Below are 25,223 nucleotides of genomic sequence, written 5' to 3' on the forward strand. Positions count from 1 at the left end.
GGTTGTTTGCATTAATATTGCTTGGTAAAGTGATAAACCGCTGGGAGCAACTTCATAATTTTGACGCATATTTAAAAGTAACATAGCCGAAGCATTATTTAAATATATATGTATTTATATCTTAGATAGACTTATAACTTCATACCTCTAAGAGTCCTTTGACAATTGCAGTTTAATTCCATGAGTGTCGTGGTTGAATGAGCGGAAAATATCGCTCGTTATACTCGAGTGCTGAAGTAAATCGATTCACATCGTTTCCTTGAACGCAGATTATAAGAGCTACTTACTATTGTAATGATAATAGTTTGTGGTATAACCTACGAAGCTGTGTTTAACTACATAATTATTCAATTCAATTCTCTGAACGCATTTAAATCGTAATTTATTTTATATATTCATGTACCTAATTACATTTTTTTCTACGAAATTGTTCTGTATTCCTTACATTCTAGACTTTTATTTAATATATGAAAGTTTAAAATAAATGGCATATTCCGATAGATTTCTTTTTATGTTCCCGCATAAAAAATAGGATATTTTAAGCGTTTTAACAATGATTATCCGTCTTTATTTTCGCGCGATGATTGGACATAATAATATCTACACTCGTATATAATGTTATACAAAAAGGTTATTGTTTGATTTGTATCTATGTGCGTAGGATCTCAACACGATCAACACGTGTTGCAAGACATAATGCAATTTTATCAATATCATATTTAGTCATCTACTTGTTTATTTATATGAAATAACACCATCATTCAATCACAAACAGTTCATTGTACACAATATACGGCAGATAAGCATAGGCCGATAGAATCAGAAGCTAGATTACGTTTCAGATAGCGACCCAGGCAGTGTTAATGACCCCCACAAGGCCAAAGCCCTCATCGAATAACTCTATAAAACCTTTTAGTTTCATGGATTCCGATTCATTTCAACAAAATAATCGATATCGAATATCTTTATGACAATCGGGCGTCGAGCGCGCACTTAAAATATGGAGTAATGAGATAAGTTTTAACATTTTATACAACACAGACGACTCGAGACATGAGCGACGTCTCGCGGAAAATGGTAATACGCGACCTGATCGCGAATTATTGAATCAATACTGTGTGCAAAGGTGATAAGATGGGAAGTGGGAAGTTCGGATTCAATGTGACGGGCAAGAAGGACAAAGTTACAGAGGCTGCAAAGACTGAGTTTAGTGTTAAGGAAAAGTGCCGCAAGATACAGAAGAAACTTAAGAAGACTGAGCAACAGAAGACTGAAGCTAGCGAGAAGGAGAAGAAGATATGGTGGAATCAATGCAGTAGCTGTGAGTAAATAGTATTAATTAAAATATTAATAATGCAAGTAATCAGAAAACGAAAAAAATATTATTATTGTATGAACCAAAAATAACAAATGGTAGGTACGAAATTTTAACATTTATGATATGATTGTGCGTGTACGTTTTTGTCTGCCACGACTAATATTAAATTGAATAAAAATCATCGAAGACTATTTAAAGAGACACTTCATAAGGATAAAGTTTTTTTAAAAATTGTTTAAGGAGATTCAAATCCTGATTCATTTTTTTCATTTATTATAGTGTATAAAAACCGCTATAATAAAAAAAATTGCTATAAATTCGTTGGAGAATTCCAAAGAGCTTAGCTTGTCGATAATACGAACGTTCTCTCTTATAAATAAATTACCATAATCCGATAGTCAATTTAAAATACATTAAGTACAGGTGTGTAATCTAGCTATTATTATTGATTTCAAAGTATCAAGCGCATATACTTATCCAATTAGTTCAGATTTTTTGTGTACACTTCCTTGGTATTAAATATTATCTTCGTAACGTAAGTCGAGGTCAATTTGGTTATTATCTTCAACATATTGAAGGGCGTTATTTAGTTCTTTATTACTTGGGATTAAAATATGTCCCTGTTCAAAATGCTTAAGGAGATTAAAATTTTTTCCCGTCTTATTTTTTGTTTGACCATTTTCATCATCTCGTGTCTACCCCAAAAAGCGTGGGATAGTACAATATTTTTTGTTTTTATTCAATGTAAAATCCGACAAAGCACTGCTGCATATCATTTTGTTTGCGCTTATAAAAAGATTAAAGGTTACTCGTTTGTGTTTCGACAAAAGCGACTGGCCCTTCAAGGGCCGTGAGTCTGGTTACGCTCTTTGAATTTAGAATGAGGGGAAATTAGAGCACCAAGGTTCTTTTGAAACCAACCAGTACCTCCTGTTATTCATAAGGTATTGTGGGTAGGGCTGTCGCTGTTCAGGTTTGATATTGTTTATGAATAAAACTTAAATCATGACTTAATTTATTTCATATTTAAATAGATCAGGTCTACATTTAAATTTCTTTTTCGTGCACGATATATCTTTAGTTATATGAACCGATGTTTGATTTTGCCATTATTCTTCAATGTCATTTAATTCATTTGGTTATAGTTGTGAAAAATTACCCTTATACTAGTATTAGACCAGTTAATGAAAATAACAACTTTCCTGCAAATGATAAAAAAAGAGAAATGAATGTCAAAACTTTCGCCTTGATTATTTGTAGTTTTCGTACTGGCATTATATTTTTTATATAATGAGAATTCGATGGATTAAATATAACTTTTTATTTTATTTTAGTACCTTTACTTAACAACCCTATTTCCGCCCAACGGTGCGACCTTAAACGTCGCCTTCAAATTGTATAGTAGGTACATGTGGGCCCTTCTAATGATTGGACGTCGATTTCGACATTGACTTTTGCACGTAACCCTGTCCCAAATCTCTCTAGAAGCTTTAGCGTACTCCGATCATGTAATGTTGAGATCTCTTTAGAAAGTTTTAGATTTAGGTACTTGTCGCCCTTGACACTTAAGTCATACAAAGAAATCAACAAAAAAATTGAACAAGTCAGGTCAATCATAAGTTTAATGCGATTTGTAATCAAAACCAACTTTCACACTTATAACCAACAACCTACGAACTTAAATTAACATATTGGCTTTATGAATACAAACAGACAAGTTCACAGGCACACGAAAAAATATATAAATTCATAGCTTTAGTTTTAAAGTAAGTATACTTTGCCTAGACATGACAGTTATGATAATTATGATAAATTTTATCTTTTCCTTAAACTTTATCTAATTACAAGTTAATCGTATTAAAGTGACTTCCTTGATGTAGACCAACAATTATTGCTTCCTACACTCATAGCTCCACACTATATTTTTTCCTGTGTCGTGGTTGCCATGGAGACACACAAAGATGAACACAAAAACACCTAGACTCAGAACAGAAATCTCAATTCATCATTTAGATATATCTCAAGAGATCGAGTTAATGATCTTTATTAAACATCAGAGGGGTACTAAGGTACTAACTTCATTATACGTAGAACTAGGAAACAGTAAATTTCTTTTTAATATAATATACTTATGTAAACTTTTCTAAATCAATAAAAATATCGTCTGCATTTATGATGAAGTATTTTCATAATTATGTCCGTTATTTAAGTTAAACGTTAAATTCAAAGTAAACGACAGAGCTTTTGAAGTAAAAAATATATGTCTTTATACCTCTTTAGTTTATAGATTTCCCTCAGCTTTGAAATAATAGAACTACGAGTTATACCTCGCATTAGAGTTTAATGTCTTTACTGACAAAAGTATGTCAATGGAAATCGCGAGAAAATTTATTGTAGGGGAACAAATATATTTTATATATCTACCTTTTTTATCGCAAAATTAAAGTACTGATGGAGCATTCAACCAGACTTCACCTGATCTTTGTGAGTGGCCACGTGGATTAAGTTATGTCTCATGTAAATGTCTCCATACGATATTTTCAAACCAGTTGACAGCAGTGATTGACAGCTGTTGTTGTTATTCGATTGATACAGAATTTTCTAAGATCTAGCACTAAATGGTTCAATTGGTCTACTTGTAAAAGAACTAGAAATATTCTTTGATAAAACTAGTGGAATTCAAGTCGTTTATTTTGACTCAGAATATTAATAATCTATCTAATTACAAGGTCGTAATAACAACGTTCTGTTTTATTTATATCCGTCTAATTATAGGTTTGAATGCTTATAGGTTTGAAGGTTCAGTTCGAGGTGATGAAACAATTGTGCATAGGTATATAACTATTGCTACGAACTGCATGCAGCCCTTGCAATGTGGAGTGAGGATTTTAGGTCAAAATACAATGGTATCTCGTCTCTGTCCACTTTAGATCGCGTTGAAATATTAATATTTGAAAACATTATGACTATGGGTGGTCGAGACGACAGAACATCGGGTGGTCGACGCGTTTGAGTGGTTGCATACCGTATCACATTTAGTAGAGAAGTCGTTTTAGCTGTAATCAATTACTGTCAGTTGTGGATATAACACAAAGAAAGAATCAGCAAATTGTCTTTTACGTTTGTTTTTAAGATATTATATAGTATTTTATTACTAAACTAATATTGCAGTGTTTACTCGTCTTTACTGACAAAAGTATGTCAGTGGAAAGCGCGAGAGAATCCCGTGAAATCGACGCGCTAATGCACAGCCGGCGCGCACCCCGGTGTCCACTTTCTAAACAACTCAGCCGGTTTATAGTCCAGGAACTGTGATAGTCTTGAAAGCTAACAAGACCTCAAATACTGGAGATACATTGGTTTAAGCTTGGACGATATTTAGAGGGATACAAGAGATTGTACTACGGTAAATAGATTTGAGACGTAAACTAAATATATCAAAAATACTAAATAAATTCGAACCATAAAGGTCCACGAAGATCATATTAATATATTTTTTCTTGCCAAAAAGGCAACCGGGGCCCGGTTGCCTTTTTGATTTATAGTACGAACGTATATTACGAACTGGCTTGGACAGACTTTTTGGATTTGCTGCGTAAATATAAATTGTATATTTGTATATTTTGTAGTGTACGTCCTCATAGTCCTATTGTGTCCAGCGGTTAGGCTTTGGTCTCTTTTCAGATTAAGGATTGAGTCCATCACAGCAAAATGGCAAAATAGTAAATGCAGATTAATAGATTTCAGTCACCTTTGTAAATTTCCTTTTTGCCCTCACTATGATTCCCTGCACTGCTCAAGCAATTACTTTTAACTTCTAAAAATCGGAGATGCCTGTGATTTGAATCTCGAATTTCCCGTGTAAGAAGCCCATATTTCAAACCACTAAGATTTAACTGTTGCACTGTTTGTTTATTTGGCTTCGCTGCCGCCGCCTCGGAAACCTCATTGTTTAGGATTTATGAACTCACTATTTAGCTCCGGTTGTTTGATATGGATCGTAAATCAGAAATTTAATTATGTTTTCGAAAACCGTTCATACTTTATTATAGCTATGGTACTTGAGTATAGTAAATCTTTATGTTAACTTTGCGTAAATTTTGCCCAGTTCGGTGTTGTCCGGAAGTATGTTCTTCGATTATGTAACTTATTTCTTATATTTTATCTTTTACAACAAATTTGTAAGCCGAGAAAGTTTAAGGAAATGTTACAACAGGGAAGTATGTATGTATTCTTTTAACAAGGAATTGTAAATCAAAAATAAAACGTCAATCTTCATTAGCGACTGTTCGATTGACAACAAAGGTCGCTATCAGCTGGTCATTATCGAAAGTACCAGTCTCAGAGATAAGTCTTTTAGTAATTTTTAATGGTGGCTGCCATTATCGCAACGCCTTATTTGGGTCTGTCGACATATCAGACAGATAGTTTTTTGATTCTGAATTTAAAAGATAGGTATCATAAATTACCTGTTTTCAGGTGCATGATTCGTTTGGATTGTAAAGTTCAATATTGTTTACTACGAAAATGATTACTAGTCGTAAAATCTTCATCATCTTGTTCCTACCAATCAATAGGTAGCAAATGAATCCGTCAGGACTATTAGTAAATTGCAAATGTTATTTAAAGATATCCCCTTCTATCTCCAGGTCTTCTTAATAATAGATTTTTTATAGTTCATCTCTTAACAAATCTTACCACCGTCAATTATACTTGATTAATCTATTCAAAGCTTATTTCCTTTTTCACTGTATTCATATCATGCTGTAAATCTAGTTAAGTGTCTGAGAAATAAGTGCGAATAATCATTGATAAGATCTCTGTAATTGAAGTGGTTTCCTTTAACATTGACAGGAAAATAAGTGGTATAATAACTACCTTCGGTATCAATTATAATCACTATCTTACAATAAGTACTCCACTTCTCTCAATTGATATGGTAAACAAATATTTCGATTGCAAATATTTGTTGGGAGTATTAATAAGGTACACTCGAACATGATTAATAACGAATTAATAACGAACCAGAAATTGACAAACTTTTTAGTACAATAAATTTGGATGGATTAAATATTGTGACGGATGTTATTAACTTTATGAATATTTTGCTCATACGGGTTAAAAGCAGACAAAATATCATCTGGATATGAATGCGAAATTAATCGTAAATGCAAAATTGCTTTCGAAAATAAAGTGAAAATACGTATGAATCACTTCTAAAGTGTTTTACGAGATGATCGCTAGAATTAATGCTACCATTGTGTTCTATGACAATGAGTGAAATCGACTGGCAACTATGAAAACGGTAATGTTAACTGGTTATTAAATTAATCTTAGATTTAAACTGGAGAGCTGTGAATAAATGTCACTAGGAATTTAATCTTGCTATTGTTGAATAAATGAAATATGACGCGCTTTGTGTACATAATTTGATCGGATTTACTTTCGAATTATTGTTTATAATCTTGGTATTTATAATTACTGCATGAAATATTGCTGGAAATTGTATGTTTGTGAAGTCGATGATAAAATAAAAATTAAACATAAGTCCAGTAAACAATAAGGACATTAGGTATTCGTATATTTGGATCCAAAGAAGAGGAGACCTATAATTTATCTTTTTAAAATAATTGCAGTTTGAAAATAGTTAAAAATAACTATAGTACATAAGATGATGTAGATGTGACTTAGGGTAGTAATAGTGTCCCTTATGTAGTTTATTTGACAAAGACACATGTTAACGGATAATAGATCGATTGTATTTCTAGAGATTTTCTTATGCCCGTTAGATGATAGATGTTTGATGGATCGTTTACGTTGTTTCAGTAAGCGAGATCGATCAGTACCTATGGATGGTTGGCGGTTCGGCGGGCGCGCTGGCTTTGACCGGCGTGGCCGCTGCATCCGCGTTCTACCTGAGCACGAGACCCAAGCCCGAGAAGCCTCTCGTCACGTTACACGAACAGAGCCTGTTGGAACCGGTAAGCATATTGTAACTATTAGATGCATTAGCCTACCTACCTACTTATCTCCGGTAGACTATGCACCTGGTCCACCGGAGATGAGTAGGTATAGTAGTAGGTAGATTAATAACTAGGTATTGCATTAAAGGATAGTTCATGAAGATGATTTTCAAGAAGGTGATAAAACTCGTCGTAGTTCTACTCTGGAGGTACCATTGCTATACCAATTTCTGACTCATAAGTGCATTATACTGCTGTATTCTGGTTTGAAGGGTGCGGTGAGAAAGAGACTAAATAAGAAGCATTCTAACTTAGTAGGCACTTAGGGATAGCTCCCATCTTTGACCGACTTCTCAATCCTAGATTTCTATGTAGGTACGCCAGTAACTAACTATTAATAAGACCGGGTTCTTGTGTTACTTCTTAATAATATTACTTATAAAATAAATTAATATTCCGCCTTATCACAAATTCTACCACCGCACATTTCACATCCCAATGATTTGAATATTTTCAACTTATCTACAATAAAACTCCCAAAACATACACATACTTATGCTTTATTTTAGGTTCTTGAAAGTTCATAACCGATAAAAACATTGTAGTGATATACTAATTCTGAAAAGGTGAAGGATTGATAACGATTCAATAAAACATGACTAATAAAATCGCAAATACCGATCTCGGGTAGCGACAAATTATGAGAAATATGATTTTTATTTGTGCTCGATCAGTAAATGTTTCCTACATAAAAATTGTAGCGAGATAGTAAATATTTAATTTCATGACAGGCATAATATTAACACGAATAAAGATTATATACGAATAAGAATATTGTAAGTTAATTCTAGTTCTCTGGTTTCTGAATGTCAACCTAAAGGTCAATGATCGGAATTCTCATATAATATGAGTGCGATATATATATTTGCTATATCGGATAACTATTTATATCTATATTATTTCGAAGTGGCTACGATAATCGTCGAAAGGGATCCCCTTTATACCGTCGTATCAAAGTTCAAGTTGTCCTAAACCGCACAGTCGCTTCAAAGTTGGCAGAGCGCATCTTCGAGCGGTATTTTTAACTCATTGTACCAATAGCTGCCCTGCTCGCTACTCCCATGTCAGTACCCAGAACTCTCTAGCGAAAGTGACAGGACTCTGACAAATTTCGGTAATCATCAAATTCCGGAACGTTTACTTCGGGAAGCACTGGTGTCTCGTGAATTATATGAACTTCATATTTGTATTGACGTTACGCAAGTGATATCTAGTGCGAATGACAGTTCCGATTGCGCAATGGACGAATTGTGTTGATTTTTGAAACTGATTTGGAATTAACTGTGCATTTTATGTTGTGATAACTGCGAATATGGCGTGTTGCGACTGTTGCGTCGGAGTGGCGCCTATCCGCCCGCCGATAAACCTCAGTGATCAATCTGATTCCATCAAAGTAAGTGAATTGAAGACGAAATTAAATATGTCGAGGAAGATATTTCAATGACATAAAAATCTTATTATTAATATAATCTTATTATTTACATTATGTAGTAGCAAATTATAATCTCCTAATCAAATCGAATTCTATGAAAATTAACAATAATATGAAGGAGAAAACAGGAAAATCAACAGACTTCATACAATAACTTTGTCCACTATTTGTTAATTAAAAATGCGATTGTCCTGTAGCTACTTGATAATAAATGAAAGCTACACACTCAATTTTACACATGAGTATTGAAAGTAATCAGCCCATAATATTCCCAACGGATTACGCTGTGACGATGTGATAGTTGGCAAAGGCGCACCATTAGGACCGTATCATTAAGACTTGTTGTCCACTAAATACCATTGACCGATTAATAAAACAACTAAAGATAACTTTTACAAAATACCTGTGCTAAAATTATTCTGAATTAAATTATTCTCTTCTCACTTTTGTTTGTTAGAAATGAAAATGAAGCGGTAAAACACGAAATTTGTTTTTGAATGTTAATAAATGTCGTAGAAGATTTACTGCATAAGGTCAAGTTATTCGTAAAAATGAATTCTCATACGTAAATAATTATATGTATTTTAATATTTAAACCTAACGATGAGACAGCCGGGCTACCTGATGGACATTTGCGAGGCCAGAGAAGTCAATGCCTCGCCGATATGATAAAGTATTGAAAAATTACATGTCTGAAAAATAACGTTAAAATCCACTTTATTCAAAATAACTCTTTATTTTTTTTTAATATACCTCACCGCACTACGAATAGCATAGGATCATCATAGACATGTAGACCATCATAGGATATACGAAAGAGTGAAGGCTAATAACAATATTAACTTATTTCGTTATTATTAAACATTTTCATTTATACGATTTGGGGAAGTTAAGGGTGGAACGCTCAGGTATTCGGACCCAGGGCAAACACTAAATTAAAACGGGGGTGGGGTATCGTGGGGATAACTAGTTTTGTTGACTAAAATTCCTTACATGGCACCAAAATCAGAAAAGTTGTCGTAACAAAAAAATTTAAACTGTGAAACATGTTGGTAACGCATAAACTAAAGAATACGTAAATATTCCACATATTTACGTATTCTTCAGTGGATGCGTAAATAATAAAAGCACGACATTATGTACTCTATAATACTTAATTACATAATGAGATAATAGTAAATATGAAAATATCCGTATTCATTAATTTCTTCCATACTGTTGTATGGATTAAACTTAAATGACTTTTGAAAATAAAAACAATGTTTTAATTATCGCAGTAACATATGGAAAGCTTTAAATCCCATAATGACAAAAAATATAGTTTTATTGTAATTAACGTCTTCCTTATGTTTATGCACTACTCTGTTTGTGTACTTCAAGTTGATTTACGATCTCTAGGATTGTGTTTCCAGCGAACGCGTGTGTTAATTTACTTTAGACATTACAGATAATATGAATGATGCTAATCTCGATTTGCGCTCAGTAATATTTATCAAAAATAAAAATCTATTTTGTTATTATGTACATTAAACATTATTTTAATCTTTGTGTGTGGACGATTTTATTAGCATAAACGTGATGGATATAATTTCTAACAGTAAAACGTAATACATGGAAAAGTAATTGGTTTCGGTAATAAAATTTGATCGTAAAAGCACACCGAGAAGTAGCGACGACTTGTAACGCTTAGATTCCAGTGGTTTGACATTAAACACACTACATTAGTGCTACTTCTGAGACATTTTCGCCTGAATAAACATTCCTTTAAAACGTAACAAGAGTAAGCGTAGCAGAGAATTTTATGATCACACCCACAAGAGCTTAGCAACAGACTAAAATAACGTAAATTAACAAAAGACTATGCATGGCAAGCTGAAATGTCTTTACTTGTGAACGTTTTTTAAATTTTTGGCAAACCATCCAGACAAGTCACGGGACTCATTCGCAAAATCGTAATATTTTTTTTATACACAATATCTTATGACTCAACTAGCTATTTATTTTGATATTTATGACCTACATTTTTTTCTCTTGGAAGCATTATTTCTTTACATATCATATATTTTAGTTACTATTGCAAATATTTGATTGATATACAATGACATATTTGTTTTATCAACTGTAGCAACTATGACATCATCGCATAAGCTCACAGCTCCATACAAATTTAATGTTAGCTTTATCTAAACATTCAATCGCAAGATGTAAATATGATTTATGTTCAGTACTATATTTCACATTGAAGTTTTGCATGAACGTAATTTAAAAATTGTATCTCATATTTTATACGTTTCGTATTATTAGTTTTATTCTATTGCGTTTATATAACTTTAGGTTCTACTTAAAATAATGAGCATTGGGATTTTTTTTTGGATCTACGTGAGTACTAAATTTATGAGCATATAAAAATATATGACTTTTGTTTTTCGATAATCCATTAGGGTTCTTGAAATCTTGTTTATCGTCCGATCTTTTCATAGACTCCCAAGAAACCAAACAAAATGTCTGGATTTTTCTGAAGATCTGGTATATGTTTGCGTTACCGTATTAGCACATCGAGATCGCATGATTTATACGAATAGATAGTAACAGCATGAAACGATTATGTATAAACATGGGAACTCAATAAGGTGTAATCTCGTGATGAATCTGGTGATCTGCCAAAACATACATCACATGTAGCATTCGAAACGTTAAACAATGACACCTAATTGTCGTCGCTTAGTAGTAATTTAACGATCTGTCGTTACAATTTGTGGAAAATTTAAAGGTATCCCTAACACTTCCTAATAGTTATAGCATTAGTCATACGAAAAGGATGTAGTAAGTACGATCATTCTGACAATTCTGATTTACCAAATACAAAAGTGACACCGAACTTTTTGGAATCTAAAGTCTATAGTCAGTATTCTATTTATTTAGTTTTGGAACTTTAAGTTTGTACATAAGAAATAAATGTTTTTGGAATAAAGTTCAGTAGCTTTTTCCTGTGAGATCTCTTTATTTTGAATTTCTTATATATGTATTACTAAGATTCCGGAAACAGCAAATTTCTGAAATTTTTCTGAAATCTTGAAATTGAAGTCATCATAATAAAAAGCTTATGCTCATTTAATAAATATTGAAAAGTATTGTTTTAGCTTTTGACTTTGTAAAAATAATTATGATTATTATTATTCAGACCTTAGAACATAGAAGACCAGAGAACGTGAAACATACATTTCGAATTTAATTTGTTTCTACTGGTAATGAGATTAATGTACGGTATAGTACATGAATGGTTATTTTTTTTATATAAGAAAAGCATAATAAAAATAATGCAGTAATAATACATTCTTTTGGTAGGCTGTCAAAAAAAATTATACCGGAAGTAAAATTGATAAATATATGAATGATCATGCCGTCAACAAAATTTGACATTTGCTGACTTTGAGCGACACAATGAAATTTTTTCGTTTTAAATTTGTTTATTGAAAACAAAATGTCCGAAACGTCACCTGCAATATAATACACAAGGTTAAGAGGAAATTGGTCACTCTAAACATAATAAAAATGTGCCGACAGTTGTGTGGCCGCGTATATTTATAACTGAATGTGTGACACAAATACTAATGTTAACCTTGCTATTTCTGGGTTCAACAACATAAGACGCTTCGATGTTACTTTAATTCAGATCTTATGACTGTTACATCAATATTATATTTAAACTGCGACTAATGTAGACGATACAGTTATTAGTAATATTGTTAATACTCATACATTTATTGAAGTAACGAACAAATGCATTACGTTATGCATTATGACATAATTAGCAATATTAATGAATTCTCATTAATAGGGGAAATCATCATCTATCTTTTAGAATGATTTTGTATATATTAATTTTCGTCATCATAAAAATGTTATTTCTAAAACATAACCTTGCAGAGGTGTTTTATTTGAATTTTAATGATAGAATGAACGAATTAAAACTATTTTTACCACAAATTTAATTTTCTGTTAATAACATCAATAGCATAATTCATCATTAATACGGAAGAATACTTTGAATCAATTGTAGACTAAAACTAATAAAAAAAATACAAAACATAATTGAAACATTAATTGTAGATTGTATAGATTTTAGTATTAGAGTCAAAGGATGATAAAGATATAAAGTTACATTTATTCAGAATTTCATTTCTTCCTGTATCTATTATATGTATACCTGTATTTCTATTTTTTATTCAACAACATCTATTATTTGCAATCTTAATGCGTAACATCGGATGTTCGTGTTTAAGTTTTTTCGTCATTCCTACAAATGACTGGGCCGTTCTTCGTCCCATTTATCATTTCACTCCACAACAACGTTATACCGTAATATGTAAGAGTGCTCTACGCTTCAAGACAAAATACCGAGTTAGTGGGCCAAATATGTCATTGGGTTAACGGAATATTATTTGCATAACATTTTTGTGATTCAATGTTTTTCTTTACAAAGTCAGATTTGCTAGAATAATTTGAATTTAAATAGCAAGTAATTTTGATTGATTGCTTTTCTGCTGACCGTAGTTTGAAATCTGATCCCGCGCCTGTTAGTAAAGGTAAAAGGATTACAAGCGATTACGTCCCCACATATTGGAAGGATTCAGAACATTGAACTCTGATCGCTAAGCAACAAACAAGTATTTTTTATAGATTCTTATTAGTATTTTTTATAGATTCTTATTTTTATGACATTTATAATAAGTATCTACCTTATAACAGCGTTGTAAAGATGTATGTTGATGTGCTGTTCTGTCTTGGTTTAAAGGTTGTGATGAGACAGAGAAACTATGTTATTCGCTTCAATTCGATCCTCAAAGACAGAAAAATTCATGTATTGTGTGTAAACGATAGTATTCCCGTACTATTATTAGTATTTATCTAGATGTGACTAAGACTGCATACGTATTCACTGTTGCTAATAAAAAAACAATGTGGATTTTGTTACTATATTGTATGCAATATGAATTTCTTTAATTTCAGGGTCCGGAGATGGTTCGAGTATCAAAATTCTACAAAGAAGCCAAAAATGGTCGGTACTTAAGATATCTCCACGACGATACACGTACACTTTATGAAACTTTTCGTCGAGGCGTAAAGGAATCAAGTAAGTTTTCCTTTATTTATTTTATTTATGAGCTTACTTTTAATAAAGTACCTACGTAAGATTAAGATTGAAGTAAAGATAATAAAGCATTTTTACAATCCTGTTTATATAAGTGCCTACAATTCGTGTGTACAATTTTTGATACTTGCTTTATTTAGTGTGACTTTAAAGATAGCTCACAGAGTTTACATAAACTTGCAACGCTGGGAGTGCCCCAAGGCATAATTCTAGGGCCCACTTCATTTCCCTTTACGTTTCCGGTCGTTAGCGATAAGTATGATAATACCAGCGCATTACAAAATATTGTTAACATCATCCACGAACTGGTTTACAGGATACAGTTAAACGTAATTTGTGCTAGTAGAGTAGACGGGACAGCTGTTGTTGTGGTTTTATTCCACGCCGAGCCGGTTGCATTTTGTAAGTCGATGAAAATAAAAGGAATAATACCACTACGTTACAATGTTGCCGAGAATGAGTGGAATATTCCGATACTATACGTATGCTAGATTGACTGATGATAAATAGCCGCAGAAATATTTCACTCGAAACCTTCACGGGCGATGCATCATTAAAATAAAGTAAAAGAGTCTATACTCTTATATTAAAATACTACTATACTACTATACTATGCATAGTAGTATTTTTACTTAACAATTTATTAATTCCTTTCAGATAATGGCAACTGTCTCGGTTGGCGTGAGGGACCAAATAAGCCGTACGTGTGGCAGAGTTACAATGAGACCCTGCTGCGAGCGAAAAACTTCGGTTCGGGCCTTATATGCCAAGGCCTCTCTCCAGGCCAAAGCACCTTTATGGGTGAGAAACTTGACAGTAATTATTTCTGAGAAATTTCGTTGAACCAAAGACGGTGTATATGGCCAGACACCACAAGTAACAAATGCGAACACGAAAAGGGTGTCATTTTGAAATAATGTCATTCATGTTCCGTGCCATGTGTTATCTACTAGTGGGAAAAGCGTTACAGATATTACATGTTTCCGTTTTCCGTAGCCCGTATCTTTAGGTTGAACTCATCAAAAGTACAATATAAACTGTAAATTATCTTCTTTACGCTTTCTACGAGTATACTCATAGTTCTACTACTATACCGTATGGTTGATGACATGAACTCATACAAAGACGAGGACATAAACACACAGACGAAGAATAAAAGTGTGGCTGGCTGAATATTTAACCTCTTTGTAGTTGAAAAATAGGCCTTTATGATAAACGCTCCGCCACGCGGGTCATTTTATATAATAAACATATAGCTATTATCTTTTCAAAAATATTTTTGTAAGTGATATTCATTTTTATGGTGTTCTTTCCAGGTATCTATTCGCAGAATTGCCCTGAGTGGGTGATGGCTGAGCAAGGTGCCTACTGTTACTCCATGGTTGTAGTGCCGCTGTATGATACGTTAGGAGCCAACGCATGTGCCTTCATTATTAATCAAAGTAATTATACATTTTTATTTTATTTCATTGTTTTATGTGTTAAGGGTACTCAGGAATTAACGTTATTTTTTGTAGTATAAATGACAAAGATGACTTACAAGATATCTTCATTATTACAGTATGGTTTTCAACTATAAATTTAGATTCAAATAACTCTCGGTTTTGAATAAAATTAAATCAAATACAATATACTATAGAGTGTTTGAACAAATTTGCCATTTTGAGTATTCGCAAGTTTCACTTTTTAACATATTCACTTGGAAATGTAAATATTTTCGATATATGATAGATTGATCGTTTTCGATTTATTTCTATCACTCAATATGTGTTTTTCGGAGACGAGATGGAATTTTAAATGTAAATCTTAACGGTTCAGAGAGCAATGTTTTTTTAAATGAAGGAGCTCGTTACAAGAAATTTACTATTGATTTTCCAAGCTAATTAGGTATAAGTATGACACTTAACTTACTCACTTTTACTTTCCAGCTGAAATGTCAATAGTGGTGTGCGAGGACGATAAAAAAGCAAACCTTCTGTTGGATCAATCGCCGCGGTGTCTTCGGAAGCTCGTGACAATAAGGGAGGTTTCACCTTCCACACACCAGAGGGCGCGGAGTCGGGGCGTGGAGATTATCAAGTTCAGCGATGTGGAGATCCAAGGGTCACAAAAGGACCATCCATGCGTCGTAAGTTTGATTTAGTTAACCACAAGGGAACAGTTAACAAAGTTGAACTAATTATGAAAGACGTTGCTTATGTTGCTTAGCAAGCCTAGCGGCTTGACGAGATAAATTCTGTGCCTGCTTACACTGAATTATTAATAAATGCAGAAACTTGTTAAGCTATTAGATTCAAACTTGCTACGGATGTAATGTACGCCGGATTTATCTAAATGTTTGAATTAAATTAACTTCATTATATTCAGGTTTACGGTGACGATGTTAATGAAGAGCACTTTAGAGAACTTTAGCGTGCAATTTATTGTATTTTTTCTTCGTGAATTATTAAATCTATATATTTATTATTAGTTAATTTCTATTCCCATAGCTTCGTGGCTTGTGTACAAATAGGTACATTGATAAATAATCAGTCACTAATTTATACTTTCCTCTTGTGTATACTAGACAGGGGAGGGAGAGGGACAGGTATTATAACTACAGGCCCACAATGGAATCCAAATAGGCTTGCAGAGGGTACTTACAAATTGTTAACACGGTGGTAAAATCTCTTTTAGCCACCCCACCCGGAGAACTTGTGCACAATCTGCTACACGTCAGGCACGACGGGTACGCCGAAGGGCGTAATGCTGACGCACGAGAACGTGGTGGCGTCGGTGTGCAGCGTCACCATGCAGCTCGGGGAGCACAGGCCCACCAAGCACGACGTCATGGTCTCCTTCCTGCCGCTGGCTCACATGCTTGAGCGCTGTTGTGAGGTATGTACTTGTACAATGTGTATACATTTTAACATAGACAGTAAGCAATATTGTAAACGCAGATAAAAAGGACACTATCCGAAAATATAAATAAGAATCATGAGGTATTATATATTTAATCTTGTCAATAAAAAAGATACAAAGAAACACTACTTTGGAACTGCCGACAAATAAGCAAGTCCTCTGATATTATCTATAGTAGATTGTGATTACTTTTCATTAGATGACATGTCTGGCTTATCACTAGAATTAACTATAAATATTGTTATTTTGTGAAATAATGGATTTAAATGTAGGATACAAAGAATCTTAAAATATAAGAAATCAATTCAAATTATACAAAAGACAAACACTCATATTAACTAAGATATTTTAACCTTTTATAATACGTTTCAGAATGCTCTCTACATGGTAGGCGGAGCCGTGGGTTTCTACAGCGGTGATATCAGACGGCTAGGCGATGACCTAAGCGCCCTCAAGCCTACTATGATGCCAGCTGTACCCAGACTGTTGAATAGACTGTACGACAAAGCACAAAATGAAATATCAAACTCGAAAATAAAGAAGTTGCTGTTCAACATGGCGTTGTCAGCTAAAGAATCAGAGTTGAAAAGGTAAAAATGTAACAATAATTTTAGGATGTACCTAACTAAACTAAATGGCCCATCATATTCTTGAAATTACAATAAAACCCTTATGTTTAAAATAGAGATCATTAGATATGAATATACTTATTATTATTAGACTAATAAATCAAGACGAAAAAAATGCTCTTGGAAACATTTAGGTACAATATTTTATTAATAAAATAAATATTTTTTGTGGTTTAAATATTTTTTCTATAAAAATATTTGGTATATCTATAATAGGTAAAATCTAAAATTCATAATAATGGATTCTCATGTTTCTTATCAAATTCCACAGGGGCATCATTCGCGGCGATTCTATATGGGACAAGCTAGTGTTCAGAAAAGTTCGCGAGGGCATGGGTGGGCGTTTGCGCATCATGGTCGTCGGCTCCGCACCACTCGCTGGCAACGTACTGACATTCGCGCGCTGTGCCCTCGGTTGTCTGGTACGTGATGGATTACTTCCGTATAATACTATTGTTTTATAATATAGGAGTAGCAGACGAGCATGCAGTCCACCTGATAGTAAGTGGCCACTGCCGCCCATGGACGTCTGTAATCAACCCCAGATAGAATTAGATATTCCTACCTGAGGTTGGCCACAGATGCGCCGCTACCCCTGGAATGCCTCAAAAAAGTGTGTCTCCTTTACCACACCCTTCAAACCAGAACACAACAGCGCTTAGTACTGCTGTCATGAGGCGGAAATAGGTGGGGTGGTGGTGCTCCGGAGTGAACCAAAAAGGGTTCTACATCCTTCAAGATTAAAAGTTATAAACCAGTTGAATGGGTAGATATCGAAGGAATAGTTAGGAGACCATCTAACTGGATGTATTGAGAAAGTGCAGTCAATAATTATAATGACTACGTTTTACGATGATATATCCGTCGTTATTTCCGGAGTAGTTATAATATATATAATTACCCGTTACGATTGCAATTTGTCGTATCATATGATTATGTCTAATTAAGTTGTCTTTACAATTGAATTAGAAAAACATATTATTTAGACTCCTAATTACATTCGGTAAATCTGTAAAAAAGGGCTGCCATGATCTTGTTGTGAGTTACAAATAATTTTATCTATAAAGCACTTTCATTATTTTTGAAATACAAATATAGATATTTATTTTAATCATAATTTCAAAGGATTACTATTGATATAAAAGACGTTCGGCGTGTCGTGTGAGATAGATAAACACGATAGACCTAAAAGAAGACAGAAGGCGGATCTAAAAATTCAAATTCAGAAATGCGTAGTATTTTTATTCCACCCCGAGCAAAACATGTAACAGTAATGCGACGCAAATATTTTTAGGTCAGACCACAGTACTGAGTTTATTTACTATCAAAACATCCATAAGATAGTATGAAGGTCGGGACAGTAATTCTGGAAATATTCTCATGGTCTTAAACTGTTTGCTATTTCACGGCACTTAAATAAACGGTATGTTTTTATAGAGGGATTCATTTAGAGAAACAATAATATCAAGTGATTAATGTTTTCCTTTGATAATAGTCATTTCGAATGCCCTTCAGTGCCTAGAATCTAAATCTACACATCAACGCTTTGCTAAATATCATAATTATATTTAGACATTCAGCTGTCTGTAGATGTGATTATTGCCAATAAAGTATTAATTGATGTCTGGACCTTTTAGTTTAGATACTTTAGACTATTTCTTGGCATATATATCAACCACAAGGCAATAAAATCTAAAATTTGATTGAAACCATCATCATCGAGTAATAAAATCGTATTTAAAAATATCTAGAACGAGAATTGCATAGTTACAGAGTTAATTCCAAACGATCGTGAATTGAAATATCTGTGACTAATTACTGACTTGATGTGTATTCAGCAAGTCTAGACATCAATAAAGAAGTAATTTAGTTAAATATCCACATCAGATCCGTTGCTTCTTAATTATACGTTGGCTGATAGACAAAAAACATCAAATGAAGACAATAGAAAGAGACCACTAAATTTATTGAGTTCTTTACCGGACATAGTAGCGTCTGTAGCACATTTGCTTTTACAGTATTTATTACATTTGTCTTTAGATCGTGGAGGGATATGGTCAGACGGAGTGCACCGCGCCAGTGACTCTGACTGTTCAGGGCGACCACGTGCCTGAACATGTCGGGCCTCCCGTCGCTTGTTGCAAAGTGAAGGTATGTCACTCTGAATATGTAAGATGTATTTATTTATTAATTTTACTCCTTTTTCGGTATCAGACACTACAATTGTTTTCGGGTAGATTTTATGTAATAAAAGGTCACAAGTGTCAGTTGGCAGCAGTGATATATCAAAATCTGTTGTATACTACTTCCGTAATCAGATTTTATCACCACAAACAATGACAATCATGACAATATTAATACTATTAACAATCCTATATAATTTAGGAACAATTTTGATTAACTGATATTCTATCTAACAACGATATTAGATTAGATCATAAATATTTCAGTGTTTAGAAAAGTCATCAATTAACTTCGTTTATGAGAATGTAAACATCCACCTAAGATTACCACCCACTTAAGATGTTACATCAGATGATTATAGACATATCAATCTCATCATTTACTCTTTGTTTATTTCAGCTTGTGGATGTACCCGAGATGGAGTATTATGCGGCGCAAGGTCAAGGTGAAGTGTGCGTGCAGGGCGCCAACGTATTCAAGGGCTATTTCAAGGAGCCGGAGAAGACTAGGGAGGTCATTGACCAGGACGGCTGGCATCACACGGGAGATGTTGGGAAATGGTTGGGGGTGAGTGTTTTATTACGATATCTAGGGGTCCTAATGCCAGCCACGGTATTCAAAGCGGGTTTTTAAACTTCGTATAATTTGATTTGTACTACAAAATCTACAGTTATAAACTACTCATAGATTTTATCGCTGTAATAAACAACGGTTTTGTAATAAACTTTGTGGCGGATATTTTGTCAATCAAGTCTCTAATAAATTTAATAATGATAAATATTTTCGATGCTGATATGTTTCTTTACTTTAATAAACCTTAATATTAATTATAATAATATAATATTTGACATTAAAATAGAAAAATAAACTTTACTATCTGTTTAAACCAATGTTACATGAACAGCAAACCAATAATTACATGTAGTTTCCATTTTTTTTTATTTCACATTTTATTAAGTATCCCCATTCTTCTGATAGAAAAATAATGATTAAATTTTAATATTTCAGAACGGCACCTTGAAGATCATAGACAGAAGAAAACACATTTTCAAACTGTCACAAGGTGAATATATAGTTCCTGAAAAAATAGAAAACATTTACATAAGAAGTCAATACGTCGAACAAGTTTTCGTGCACGGCGAATCTTTGAAGGTAAATATTGATTTATAACAATTTCATTACATCTATAACATTAATAATGTCATTAATGGGGCTTATGAATTCTATGTTTAAACACCTTTATAACACTACATCTTAATAGCTTATTCAACTTTTGAGAAGAACAAACATGTTATATAAAATTTTATGTTTTGTTTTCTGGTTACTAGCATTTGATAGAAAAATCATTTTGATATTAGGTTTTATATAGCAGACTTATTATCCTGCGTACTTTTTATTTATGAACTATTATTGATATTTTTTCCGTCAGTGGCATATTATATGAATGAAAGGCCAAATTTTTATCAGGATTTAGGTCTTTTGATGAAAATATTACATTATCAATAAGATCATTATTCTTCTTTCCAGTCGTGCGTAGTGGCAATAGTGGTGCCTGATGTCGACGTGGTGAAGTGCTGGGCATTGGAGAATGGCATCAAGGGCACGTTCTCTGCACTCTGCGAGAACGAACACGTGAAGAAGGTGATCATGGACGACATGCTGCAATGGGGCAAGACCGCCGGTTTGAAGACTTTTGAACAGGTGGGGAATTGTTTACTGAGGCGATGTTAACAGAATACATAATATTACAAGATAAAACGATAAGGAGGGAGGCCGTATAACGTACGTAAATTAGTGGCGGTGAAAAAGGGTTACATTCGAGCCATTTAAGCATTTGCTGGATTGAAAGACTACTAAATCAGTTGGATTAATGACAGTTATGGGAGAGCTTATGTCAAAAGCCGGATTTTTAAAACGCAATGAATGAATGTAGAGCGTATACATCTGTAATAAAAAGAAATGTAATTATTTTGTAAAGGCCTACGGGGGCACATTTTTTAATTTTCTTTGGTCTCAGTTTATTACAGCGTATATTAAAATGAATTTTCATTTTTGCTTCTCAGGTTAAGGACGTCTATTTACATCCAGATCCCTTCTCAGTACAAAATGGCCTACTGACACCGACAATGAAGGCGAAGCGACCCGAGATCAGAAGTTACTTCAAACCCCAAATAGAGGACATGTACAAACAACTCGAATAACAGTAGCATTCACAATAAAATTTACACGTAGCTATTCCTCACTAAACACTTTTGTAAGCGACTGTACCATTTGACGAAATCATCAAGAATTCCCGAAGTCCATGAGGGCGTAACTTTATCATATGTTGTGTGTTTATGAAGTAAGATTCTACTATTTTCTCAAAAGAGTTTATTTTCAATTAGCATCCGTTAGGGAAATCTGTTTAGATACAAATTGTGAATGAACGATAATGAAATTTTGACGATGAGCAGGATACATCAATTAATGTTTATGCTGAAAGCGATAGAGAGTAAGTAACATAAAACTGATTCCTAAAGCTTATTTGAATAGATCTTAAGTTATCGTAATAAGAACTATGCTTTGTCCGATGTTCCCCAACCCATGTCCCATGACTATTACGTTGTGGCGTATGACGTCATTAATCTTTAGAGATTCACTGCAATCGAAATCGCTATTAATATTAATAACTCTCTTATATTTTGAGTTATTTTTTATTCACAGTTCTCCTTGTCACTCTACAATTAGCTGAAGCTTTGGAAAAGTTTGCTATGAATATGGATGCGTCAAAATGACAATCTTGTAAAAAAAGGATTATGTGACTTTATTGAAGATTCGATATTTAAACAGACTTGCACTCATATGAGTCTGAAGTTTGTATATAACTAATATTAAGTGCAACCAAACATGAAAATGAAAACAAATAATTAGGAATAAATATACATGTAATGAAATCTTTTTACAATGGCAATAATTAAAGAAACGTTGTGGTTTCTTATACAGTCAATTATCCGGTTATTTCACATCTACAAATTTTCATTAGATAGTAGACTTAATTTTTTTAGTAAAATATTTTATGTTGATTTTCAAAAGTGGCGACCTTCTGAGCAATCTAGAATTTACAAGCTAATGTTACAATTAAAACTGCTTGTTAGTTGTTATAAACAAATCATTCTAGTAAATAAAAACTGATAAATACATACAATGTAAAGAAATTTGCTTGCAACTTATTTATTTCGAATTTGAAGAATATGATAATTTCAAGTGAAATAAATCGGAGCGATTAAAAAAATTTACAATTTTTTTAGCAAAAATGACTTATGACTTTTTAGGAATGTTCTTGTAGGCTATTGCAAAGTAGTTCAATTATGGTAGCAGATATCACATACGCTAATAGACTTAGGTAAAATTATAAGCAATACATTATAATGTAATTAATAGTGATTAGTTTTACGGAGCAAGCTCCTTGCAAGAGTGATACTGTTTTATTACTGTGGTACTTATTTGCCGTCTGTATTTAATAAAATGAATAACGATAACCCGATTATGAAATTGTCATGATTTTTTTCGTATCTCACTATTAAATAAATACATTATTGGATTACTCATGCGGTCGCCAATGTATTATCGATTTGTGTCCCTTAGAAACAACTAAATAAATTATTACATAACTTTTGTAGATGGTTAAACACTTTTCTTGGCGTGTGTACCTCACGCCGTGCCTTCTGTCAAAAACTTTGTACATTTATAACGTGTACGATAATATATTTAGCGACAAGATAACGCTCTTTTTGTTATTTAAATAAGTTTAGTGCAGTTTTTGGTAACTTTTTTTTCTTACTGTATGTGAAGTGTAGATTTGTGTTTGTGTGACTAGGGGATGAATCTCATTCGTTTGTTGTGTGAATTATTGGGGATTGAGGTAATCGCATATAATGACTGTTACTCTAATGATGCACTTTGTAGGAAACTAAAATAAAAATCCAGAAATTTACAGACTTGAAATGTATACAAGATCAATTTGGAGCAAGTGATAATAGATGGCGCCACGCGTATCGTGAATCACGCTGTCGAATTTTTCTAAATATCCTGCAAATTGTATTATTAGTAGTGAAATCACTGCACGCGTGGGTGGTCAACTGCTCACGCGGGTGGATTTCCAAATGATCAAATATTTGACCTAATTGACTTGCACGAACATGCGCTTACGCCTCACTTTCTCACAACAAACTAATATGGCGTATGACTTAAAGCGACACTGTCGTGCCGAGTAGGTAATTTTGTATTCTCCTTAAATTAAGATGATTCATGCTTTGAGCGAACGTTACGGTTTCATGTTGTTTAAACCAAAATTTTGTTGTTATTGGTGCAAGTTGTACTACGATAATTTATTTTTAAATAAAAATTTTTGAAAATTTTATCCAGTGTATTATTTTACATTTAAGTCCTGTGTGTTTCATACATATTCTGTGATGTGTGGAGCAATTTGTAATCTTAATATTACAAGTACAGAAAAAGTTGATCAACGATAACCTTGACGTTACACCCTAAATATTATATACGTTGCAGTCAAGTATTAGTCGTTTTATTAACAGCCTACCCTTGTTTCCGTGGACTTGTTAGTCTGTTTCCTAACTTCGATGGAGGATGCTAGAAACAAAACTAATGTGATCTGTGAGTGATTAGTGCAGCAAAATTTAGAAAATTTCTAAGGAAAACATGTTGAACTTGACAAACAGCATCAAGGTACGTTATTAATGTCCTTTTTCTCTTATTATTGTTTGTTCTGTATACTGTTAGTTTTTAATTTCCGTTGCCACGCCGTGCTCGTTTTTATTTTATATATGTGTTCATTAGCATAAGCTTACCTAAGTGTTAAGTCTCCTATCGTGCTTAGGTTAGAGGATTGAGGTGTATTAAGGTGCAACATATACGCCAACAACATTATACGATACACTTATTTAATATTTCTAAGGAAATAAAACTACATATATAAAAGGTCTAAAGCAAAGTACCTACGTAATATGTACCTACAGTAGATGAGAATGGTATCATAATAAACTCACAAGTTTTAAACTTATTGTCAGTAAAAAAAACAAGGTCTACGTAGTATCACTGCAGGTCGGTTAGCAACGGATTTACTATTATCCAATTGAATCAAGCCGACACCCTTGCAATGGAAATCGAACATGATATGGCTATCATTATAAACATTAATAAAATAACAAAAACATAAAATGCAATTAACATAAACTATGATATATTTTACACATCCAGAGAATGACGAGATCGGTATCAAACGAAATTACCTCCTAAAGAAAAACTTAAACCAATTCCTATGCTGGAATTTAACCTTATCAGCGACGTCGTCTTAGCTTACAATCAGATAACTGCAACTCGATACCGAAGGCCTTGCTGTCTTGCGGTCTTGGTTAACCGCGAAACTTGTACTAATTTTAGCTATGAGTTTGTATGCCTACAGAAATTATTTATATGCATCAAAAACATTATTGTCTAAATGACTTTTTATCTGCATTTTTTATTTTATCATGAATCTTTTCTTCGTTAATATACATTTTAATATGGTCTTCTTCGTCACAATGAT

At 33.2% G+C, this 25,223-nt stretch overlaps 1 protein-coding gene across 7 annotated transcripts in view; it reads left to right on the top strand.

The window, feature by feature from the left end:
• The window catches only part of LOC140753982 (long-chain-fatty-acid--CoA ligase 1), a 74,734-nt gene extending 50,696 nt beyond the window's left edge, over positions 1 to 24,038 (top strand). For 3 of the 7 annotated variants that reach the window (XM_073088872.1, XM_073088873.1, XM_073088874.1), the window contains exons 3-15: positions 7,145 to 7,299; positions 13,784 to 13,907; positions 14,583 to 14,726; positions 15,242 to 15,367; positions 15,854 to 16,053; positions 16,602 to 16,802; positions 17,199 to 17,416; positions 17,727 to 17,877; positions 19,496 to 19,606; positions 20,039 to 20,206; positions 20,648 to 20,791; positions 21,167 to 21,340; positions 21,703 to 24,038. In XM_073088872.1, coding sequence (XP_072944973.1) covers positions 7,145 to 7,299; positions 13,784 to 13,907; positions 14,583 to 14,726; positions 15,242 to 15,367; positions 15,854 to 16,053; positions 16,602 to 16,802; positions 17,199 to 17,416; positions 17,727 to 17,877; positions 19,496 to 19,606; positions 20,039 to 20,206; positions 20,648 to 20,791; positions 21,167 to 21,340; positions 21,703 to 21,840 — 2,054 coding nt within the window. In that variant the 3' untranslated portion in view covers positions 21,841 to 24,038. Of the gene's footprint in view, positions 1 to 1,018; positions 1,322 to 7,144; positions 7,300 to 8,417; positions 8,735 to 13,783; positions 13,908 to 14,582; positions 14,727 to 15,241; positions 15,368 to 15,853; positions 16,054 to 16,601; positions 16,803 to 17,198; positions 17,417 to 17,726; positions 17,878 to 19,495; positions 19,607 to 20,038; positions 20,207 to 20,647; positions 20,792 to 21,166; positions 21,341 to 21,702 lie in introns of those variants that run through there. The other 4 variants (XM_073088868.1, XM_073088869.1, XM_073088870.1 and 1 more) reach the window with 3 other exon arrangements.
• Positions 24,039 to 25,223: the final 1,185 nt, after the last annotated feature.

This window comes from Epargyreus clarus, unplaced genomic scaffold (genome assembly GCF_041222505.1).
Source record: "Epargyreus clarus isolate Ecla_fem2 unplaced genomic scaffold, WU_Ecla_fem_2.2 ptg000027l, whole genome shotgun sequence".
In the NCBI taxonomy this organism is placed as follows: Eukaryota; Metazoa; Arthropoda; class Insecta; order Lepidoptera; family Hesperiidae; genus Epargyreus; species Epargyreus clarus.